General features: G+C 38.4%; 1 protein-coding gene across 1 annotated transcript; it reads right to left on the bottom strand.

The window, feature by feature from the left end:
- Positions 1–5,978: 5,978 nt before the first annotated feature.
- LOC102376405 (interferon alpha-2-like) lies at positions 5,979–8,044 on the bottom strand. Its single transcript, XM_025216580.1, has 2 exons — positions 7,481–8,044; positions 5,979–6,089 (listed from the first exon to the last, which is right to left on the bottom strand). The coding sequence occupies exons 1-2, from the start codon at positions 8,042–8,044 to the stop codon at positions 5,979–5,981; spliced, it is 675 nt and encodes a 224-aa protein (XP_025072365.1).
- Between the last annotated feature and the right edge of the window lie 1,929 nt (positions 8,045–9,973).

The following is a 9,973-nucleotide window of genomic DNA, read 5'->3' as shown; positions in this document are numbered from 1 at the left end:
TTCCTGCATATGCTTAAATGCTGTGCTGGGTCAGGGCCAGAGAGCTCAGCACTCTTGGCAGACTGAAGACTACTGTATGTAATACCTAAAACAAGAGCAAATCCTCTTTGAATATATTTGAGCTGCTGCATTCATTCTCTTGCAATAGCCAATGGCATAAATTCTACCACAGAGCAAGGAAAGCTTGTATTTTAAAATATTATTATAATGCAAGTTTTGTCCAAATAAGGAGTTCAGGACCATGCCCTACTCTAGAGTTGAATGGGAAAAATGTTAATCTGCATGTAAAGTATATAAAAGTTCAGGTGCAACCCAGTGCTTTCAAAATGACTAATTTGAAACTAGTGTAGGCATTTGGAGGAGTAGTATAACACTTTTTGTTTTATATAAATAAACCTTTCATGATATTTCCTTTCAAGAAACAATGAACCACAATGTACAATACTGAAGCTATAGCCCAAAGGAAGTCACTTGGCCTCTGGCCTGCCAAGATAAGAAACTTTAGGAATACAGCTGACATTAGGAGTTACAGCAAAGCTGCATTTTCTAGATAACTGGCTGTGCAAAAATAAAAAAAATTGAACAGAAGCAAAACACTATTCAAGAACCATCACCTTTCCCCCCATAAATGTATGTGTTTGTATTATCCGTTCGTCTGGGTTTTTTTCCCCAAGGATGTCAGCATGGGCAGATCTTTTTGAAAAGTGAGGTGCAGATGGTAAACAACATATATTTTTCTCCAGTTAAAAAAACTAGAAGCTTTACTGTTATGCTAAGGTCCTAGGGCTGTATTATTAAGTTTAAGTTTGAAGCAAAAGGAACTATAACTTAATTTGTTAAAAATATCTGCAGGGCTGTGAAATAGCAACTTCATTTCTAGGAGCAGCTAACAGACAACAGATGCGCCTGTATACACTGCGGGTTTCAATCCTAATTAAATTAAATAGGCTTATAAAATTTAAACTTGTTTATTTTGGAGCGTCGCATCTGTGTTCACACCCACTAGGTTTTCAAACAAATTAAGCCTTGAAGTGTTGCATCTGTGCTTATATGCACTAGGTTTTCAAATGAATTAAGCTGTGTCCCTCGCTGGCTTTGCAGGAGAGTAGGATGGTCCAGCACTGCCCCCACAGCCCAGGGCTCCCCACCCACCCTATGCCTGTGCCCTGCCATGTAGCTGTGGAAGCAGGGAGCTGGCAAACCACACAAGAAAAAAAAAGCAGAAGCCATTCAAATGCAAAAGCAATTCAAAGGAGTGAACTACAAAAAAGTTGCAGCGCTATCTGGTGGACAAAGAGGCTCATTACTCCTCTTTGAGTGCCTTTGTGTTTGCACGCAATGAATCCACGGATGCAATGCTTTAATTCCCAGTGAGCCAAACTAAACTATGTTTGAGGAGTTTTAGTTTAATGCACAAGACTTTTAAAGTGTCAGGAAATCCTGCTCATGCAAACAGACATGCAGTTGCACCACATGAAAGGGCAAAAATCATGGTGTGTACATGAGCCTCATAATTGCAAAACAAAGGATAGCTTGACTGGTGGAACATCAAGACCATTAAAAAGAAGAGAGAGTCATTAACACCTGTGGATTAAAGAGTTTAAAAGGAATCAGGTAGATTCTAATGAGCCACAAAATCAAATGACTCCCTTGGTACTGCCTGACTAGAAATGCTGATGCCACTGCCAGGCAGTTGATTTTAAACTTTGGGTGGACCAGGAACCAAAGGGAGGTGCAAATGCACCATTGCATTCCCACCCCCCACCCCAAGATCCCCTTGGATGTTAAGTACTCACAGTTCTCTTTCACGGAAATGAACATTAAGCGGTGCATGTGATCAACCCTTTTGAATAATCTCATCCTTCTTCCCTTAGGCAATTGATATTCTGATCCATACTTCCACCCAGTGGGAAAAAAGTTTCATAATAATTGATTTTCAAAATAATCTCATCACATAACCTGCATTTATGTTCAAAGACAGCTAAATAAAACAACTGCCTGAGAATTTATAAGCAAACTCTCCAAATCACACAATGAATCCACCTTTTTATCACCACTGCTCATAGACTTGCTATCTTCTTATTAGAAAAGAAGCTAAGGATAAAAAATTTCCAGTCCTGGATTTCAAAACCCTTATTTAGGCATTTAAATAATACTTGCCTGATTTTCAAGGGTGACGGGTGCCTGCAGGTTTAAATGATGGCTATAAGGCTGAGTGTATTTGGAACTCAAAATAAGCCTACTTTATTTAGGCATTTAAATAGGGATTGAGGAGCCTACCTTTAGGCAATCAGCTTTGCAAATGAGAGAACAAATCAGCATGTTCTGTAGGTCAGCACACTGAGGCTGTAGTGAAATGAGGTAGGAAATAAATTCCAGAGTGGAAGCCTATTTAGCCAAGAACATTCTGCTCCTTTTCTTCCTTCCTGTACCTTAAGACAAACTAGATGAGAACTTGATTTTTAGGATCTCAGCAATCACAGTCATACACGGGAAGAAAAGAGATCTCTGAGCTATCTAGGACTCAATCCATTTCAAGTCTTAAATCACACTCAGACAAAAAGTGGAATCCACCCTGCAATGCCTTGTGGAAGTAAACCCTGATGCTCATATAGAGAGTTAATGTTCTGTTAAGGGAGCTGTGTCTTCTCCAGCATTAGACTAATTTGTAAAGCAGTGCTGGTGTACTAGAGTTTCCACAGTGGAACCATTCTAAAGGGGCAGTCATTATATCCCTTCTTTTCAAAATCCTTTCAAAGGCCAATAAACTTTTTTCTATAATTCTGTTTGAGTAGTTCTCATAAAAGCACTAAATGCCATAGTACCCCTGTAATCAGGTTGGTTCATATTTATTGCACTGTATCCACATTTAGAAACTCTTTGTCTGCAATTACATTACAGAATTTTTAGAGAATTTTTATGATTTTATGACACTTAACATCAACAGTATTCCTGGATTCTTTTTTAGCCGTATGCAGCTTCTCCTCATTAAAAAGATTCCCTACCCTCTTGAAATAACCCAGAACTTGAAATAACCAGAACCACAGATGCATCTTGAGCAGGTCCAAGGAGGTGATCCTCCCCCTCTATGCAGCACTGGTCAGGCTGCAGTTGGAGTACTGCGTCCAGTTCTGGGCGCTGCACTTCAGGAGGGATGTGGACAGCATTGAGAGGATCCAGAGGAGGACCACCCGCATGATCAGGGGGCAGCAGGGCAGGCCCTACGAGGAGAAGCTAAGGGACCTGAACCTGTTCAGCCTCCACAAGAGAAGGCTGAGGGGGGATCTAGTGGCCTGTTACAAACTAGTCAGAGGGGACCAGCAGGCATTGGGGGAGTCCCTGTTCCCCCGAGCACTACCAGGTGTGACTAGAAATAATGGTCACAAGCTGGCAGAGGGTAGATTCAGACTAGACATCAGGAGGCACTACTTCACTGTCAGAGCAGCTAGGATCTGGAGCCAACCCCCAAGCAAGTGGTGCTGGCTCCTACCCTGGGCTCTTTAAGAGGAGGTTAGATGAACACCTTGCTGGGGCACTCCAGCGCTCTTTCCTGCCATGGCAGGGGGTTGGACTTGATGATCTGCTCAGGTCTCTTCCCGACCCTACCAACTATGAAACTATTAAACTAGACCGGAAGATGTATTTGCAGTTCCAGATTTGACCTTCCTCTCATATACTATCTCTGAATATCTAGAGTGCCTCCAATTACCATTTTTATTTTAATCTATACCTACAATATGTTCACTTACACTCTGAAGCTTGTCCTATAGTGGGAAAAGATCCTGATTGGCATTTTTATTGATGCACCTAAACCAGGGCCAGATTAACCCATTAGAGGGCCCTAGGCAAATAAACTCGTGGACCCTGGGCTGGTCAAGACCCCCCTCCCAACCCTGGCACTGCTGCCTGTGGGGACAGGGTCTTGGAGCTGCTTTTAGGAAACATCTGCCACAGTGGCAAGGCCAGCAGAGGGGAGGGGAACAGAATGAAAGGGAGGTGGACAGGGCCATTCACGCAACTGCTGCGGAGGGAAGTCCCCTGCAGCTCAGGTCACTAGGTATATGTCTAGTTTGCCTATGCATTAATTCAGCCCTGACCTAAACCAAAGTAGACGCATTGCTCTCACTCTTTGGGGTTTCTGTAAAATGCGTGACTTGTTATAGGGTTGAAAGTCATGTATGAAGTAACAGCACATTTGAAGCTTGGGAGCAGGACTGTCAACATTTTGCTAAGCCATTACTGAAGATTAATGGCTAATTACTAAGAAACCCTGGCCTCTCGTGCCATTATTTTTAAGCAGAGTACCCACAGTTCTTTTATAACTATTCTGAAAGTTTCCCTGTGTTAAAAAGAAGGGGGAAAAACAAGGTCTTAGGCCCCCATGATTTAACTACTTGCCTTGCAGACAGGCTATATCCATATGAAATCCTGTTGACATTAGTGCATCTTTCCACAGATGCGGGACTCCATCTGTGCACAAGAAGTTTCAGGGTAGAGCCTTATATTAGAAATAGTTGTGTAGATTTTGACTGAAATCTGTATTGTATGCCATTTAATGTCTATGTTATCATTATATCTCTATTAACAATTCCAAGCTGAAAGGTTTTGCAGAAAATTTTTGGTCTGTATAATTCCATTTGAGGCTAGGTGCTCATTTTGTTTATTCACACTCAAAAATGTTTGGGGCTAAATCTTGTATTTTATCATCATTATTTAATGTGGGGGGTTTTTTAAAGTATGAAGAGTATAAGCTTCCAGAGGCCCCAGTGATGATTTTGTGGCAAACTGAGTCATTGTAGCAAAAAGCATAAATTAGGGTAATGAATTTTTTATTTTTAAATCTAAGCACCAAAATATTTCAGCAAGAGGAGAAGGAACTGCTTCCTCCTAGTTTCTTCTGCCATTCCTTCATGCACTAGAGCAGAACAGGGCAATATTTTAGCTCGTTATTTTGTGGGTCTTTTGTTTTTTGTTTTTATACTGTTTCATATCAAGGGTGTCCTGGCTCAGAACTGGATCTTCTAGGCATTATCCTGTTGTTAATACTACAACCATTAATAATAATACTGCTTGTTTGGCTAAAATTAGTTGAAACAATATGCTAATTGGAGATTTGCTATTGTTTTCCATTTCAGTTGCTCTTTTCAAGGGTTTTTTGTTTTGTTTTGTGTCAATAATACTACAACAATCTCATTTGGGTTTTTCCCCCCCATAATAGAATTTTTATGAAGAGAAATAGTCTAACTAGAAGCAGTTGTCATCAGCAGCTTCATCTGTTTCTTCGGGAAACCTATAATCTCCTGCAATTCCTACTGCTTTAAAAACACTAATGTCACTTCAGCATGTCAGCTATAATCTCACTTTGCCCTCTAGTGCCCAATATAGTACTATTTTCTGTATTACAGAGTTCCTGATTGGAACTAGTTAAACCATAGGTTTATTCAGCAGTGGAGCATAAATTACATTGCGATCGGAAAATAGGAATTGGTGGTTATGAACTGAAATCAATGCTAAGCTACCTTGAGAGTCTGGGACTGATTACTGTACTAGCCTTCTGTTAGCGCACTAAACTCTGTACTAGCCTTTTGTTCCTTTTCACCAGCTAAGAATCCCTATAATAAATTAACAGAAAAAAAAATCCATGTAACTTTCAAATCTCAATAGGAATGGTGTACTTCAGATTTTAGCATACTTCACTGGGTCAGTGTGCCAGGGTTTGGGAACCAGAAAATGAAAATGACTAATTACGTTTTCATTGCACAGTTTTCAGGAAGTGCAAAAAGTAAACAAAGAGCTGAAACAAGGACTTGCCTTTGGGTTGAAATGTTTTTCCAGTTTTAATGTTCAAAAGTTTTCTTAGTTACACAAACAAAGGATATTTGTATAAATATTCCTTTTTACTAGTGTTTCATCCAAAAAAAGAAAAATAGAAATAGAAACTTTTGTCTTAATTTTGTTCCTTCAGTCTTTTTTTCCCATTATTTCAGGTCCTGGTGCCTTCTTTTGCATTTTGGATGTTTCTGTTTCACATCTGCTCTTCTTGAATCTTGTTCATTTAGCAGGTTCTTGATTTTGGCTTGAATCCACAACTGGATATCAGGTAAAAAAAAAAGTTAATGGATAGATCCTGCAGAAACCAGTGTCACATGCGTTCTGAATTGCTGACTGTGGATTACTGTTGTCTTCATTGTTATCAGTAACCCTTCCATAAATTGATCCTTTACCACTACAGTTTTGTATCTTTGTTTTGAATGACTGAAGATGTGTTTTCCCCCAATTACCATACACCAAGTTAGTGGGAGAAACTACCAGAAACTGACTTAGGGTAAATGGGCAAAATCCTGACCCCTCAGAACTCGATGGAAATTTTGACATTGACTTCAATAGATCTATGATTTCACCCAGGTAATTTATTTTTCTTGGGGGGAAAAAGAGGGGTGCTGTTTTTTTGTCAGAAAAGAGGGGTGCTGTTTGTTTTGTCAGGAATTCAGTTACTTTAGCAATTTTCTAACCACACGAGAAGTTTTTGTAAAATATGTTGAAATATCAAGGACTAAATCCTCCCACTGGTTGTTCTTGTGAACAAAGGGTAAAAGGCAGAAAACTTTTAATAACACTAAAACACAGTGTGGGCAGTGACATGTGATATTTTGGCAGTGCAGATGAACACTACCAGGGTACACAAAAGAGCAACTGTCTAACCTGACCTCAGGGCAATCTTCCTAAGGACACTATTTTAAAATAAGGCCGGAGCATGAGCTTAATGTAATTAAAGCCAACTCAGAAAGAGAGAGTTATTCCAGAATAAGTGTTTCCAGAGAGTAAACTACTATGAAGAAGGTATTACAGAATAACTTACTCCACAATAGCTATTCCAGTTATAGCTACTGGATAACTTGAACTGCCTAAAAAAATCAGATATTGAAAATTAATCAGACATATTTCTGGAAAACAGCATATCTTGAAAGAATCATGAATTATTTGAAATAAGCCAGATAATTGAAAATATTAATGTGGCAGAAAAATGCTGTCATTTAATTTTTTTAATCCATAATAAATCAGTCATTTACAGGATTCCTGGAAAATGTCATAACTTGGTGGTTCTTTTGTGATTAAAGGATTTAGTTTACAAGAATTAAGTGGGGACCATTTCTAGTGGTATACTTTCTCAGAAAAGAAAGTAATGAGATAATACTACTTGCTGAAAAATTAATGTTCTTTCCTTTGCAGTCATAGACAGTGAAAAATGTTGTCAATTACTTTGTGGCCAATATGGGATTACTTGCTTAATAAGAAAGGTTTTGTTGTATATAAATAAAATATTACATTTTCAATAATACACATATGCAACATTAAATAATTGGCAACATATAGATAGTAATAGAAATCCACTGAAATTGAACTAAAAGTATGTTCACAATGTAAATACATAATTGCATAGGTTTCTAAGCCTAATTATTTCAGATCAAAATATTTGTACCTTATTTTCTAAGCCTTCTAGTCCTTTCTCAATAAGTTGAAGACATTTCCTCACTTCCTCACGGATGATCTCCCAGGAACACAGGCTATATTGCTTGCCTTTTAGAAAGTTGTCTATCCTTTGAAAGTATTTTTTCAGTTTCAGTCTGTTGGCTTCCACATTCCTTAAATATTGTGGCTTCTTTTTTATCTTCTTAATTGAGCATGCCTCTAGCTGCTCAATTTGTTGATAAAGTCCATTCTGGAAACTTTCAAGGGATCTGCCATCCCAGGCAGCTAAGGTTAAATTTTTGCTAAACATGTAGAAGATGCTTTGGAGCGTTTCCTGAACTGCCACCTTGACATTGTCTTTCTGTCTGAGCTTCAGAATGTTGTGAGGAAACTTGAAGAGTACATGCTCACGTCTGCATTGCAGAGGAAATGCTTGTCCTATTTTGTCCAGAAGATGTAAACTGCTCTGAATCGCTTTGCTTTGCTGTAAAGGAGGAATATTACAGTCTGGAGTTGAGATTTGCATAGTGCACAGCAGTATGAAGAACATCTGAAGCAAACAAAAACAGGTCATGTTGGGATGATGCCTTAAAACTTCCTTATCTGTACATAAATCCTGACAGACACTGGAATGTGCAGAAGGCCTTTTGTAGGCATTGGTGTGTTTCCTCCATATCTTTGAATTTAATTATGCTGTAGGAGTAGTTTTCTTTCATCATTTGTTGCTTTTCAAGGTTTTTCCCCTTCTGTTTGCTTTTGAAAGTTACCACTTTCCTTTTTCACTTAGTGACTTCATTATCTACTTTCCTTTTTCTTTGAGCAGAACATTAAATCATAGCCTGTTTTTTTAGATTATCTATTCCATCTTCATACCAATTCTCTATTGCTCAGGATTGAAAGAAGCACCATACTGATACATTTTCACTAGTTCTTCCATGAGTTTGTTTTTAAAGCACTTAAAATGTTACTTCTCCCTTTCTAGGACAACAGAATGCTTAATGCTAGCTAGCAAGACTTATTCTTCCTGAAACTCAGTCAAGTGTTTTCTGCCTCAGTTTCCTATCTGTAAAAATGTTAAAATATTTGCTCTTGCTTAACTTTTGTCTATTTAGATACTAAAAGCACAGGTAGTTCTTTTCAGTATGGACAGTATCTTGTAGAAAGCAGCTCTGACCTCATTAGGGGATTGTAAGCGCTACTGTGGTACAAAGGAGGAAGCAGGAACAATTTAGATACTCAGATGAAATGTTCTGAATTTGTCAGTCTGAATGCCCCTTTGACTGATCACTGACACTGCATTGTGAAATTAATAGCTGAACAAAGAGACATAAGAGACATAGGAGACAGTATAGAACCTATCAGCCACAGGTCATCTCAGTTAGTTAATAAAGGTGCATGTTTGGTTGCTGAAGGACAAATTGCATAGTCCTGGTTTTCTTTTTGCATAGCTTACATTGTTATTGCCTGTAAACATGGGTTTATTTTAACTGTCACCCAGATTTTTGGATGTGAAGCTCAGCATACTTCAAATGGCCTGGGATGATCTTTAATGATTAGAAGTATATATACTGTATTGCCTGTTTGTCTAACTGGTATTTCGTCCTAGCAACTGGCCAAACATAGAAGATAAGGAATGTGCTATTATCATCACTTGAAATGAGCCATCCTTTAGCTTAAGTGGCAAAAGGTCCTTGTTTCTGGAACTGGAAGAAAACTGCTCAAGACCCAACTTCCCAACAGCATGTGATCTTCTTGAGTAAATGGGTTGTCTGCTGTACATCAAATTGTTATACATGCAGCAGCTGGAATTTCCAGAGAAAATTGTCTCAAATGGGAAGATGGTTGCATGATCTTACACTGCTTTTGTTGTGGGCAAAGGAAAGACAAAAACTCTTCCTCCTCCCATAAAACACACCCCATTCCCTAAAAATAGATAAATTTAGAGCCTTTTTAATAATTTAGGCCTAGGTATTAAGTGCCTAAATACACATGAAGTCCAAATTAAATCATTAGGAATTCAGCTTCTAGATACTATTGAAAGATATGGGTTTTAGTTAACATAGGATTTTCAAGCTTTTAAATTAATTCTTTTGCCCATTGAAAAACTTGTTCTAGTCATTTATGAAACACAAGAACAGGACTCTGCTTACTTTTGGGGAATAAAGTATGCTATTAACATAAATTTGAGAAGCATCTCCATCAGCAGGATGCTTGTCTTTACAACTTAGTAGGGACATTATGTGATTCAGATGATTAAGCCTCCCAAACAGATTAAATCTCAATTATCACCCATGATTTAAATTGTTGTATGGTGTTCCCATATTCCAGTCTTGTTTCAGTCAAGAGCTCTTTGCACTTCAGCAACTGCTGAAGAATTCCTTTTATTTCTGTTCCTTATCTGGAAGCGTAATTGGCTATCAAGTAATCATATTAGTTTTGTTTACACGAGTCATCTCATTAAAATCCCCATTGTTATTTAAGGAAGATGGGTTGAGCTCTTAAT

The sequence above is a fragment of the Alligator sinensis genome, unplaced genomic scaffold, assembly GCF_000455745.1.
Source record: "Alligator sinensis unplaced genomic scaffold, ASM45574v1 scaffold120_1, whole genome shotgun sequence".
Classification (NCBI taxonomy): Eukaryota; Metazoa; Chordata; order Crocodylia; family Alligatoridae; genus Alligator; species Alligator sinensis.
This window is presented reverse-complemented; position numbering and strand designations above follow the sequence as displayed.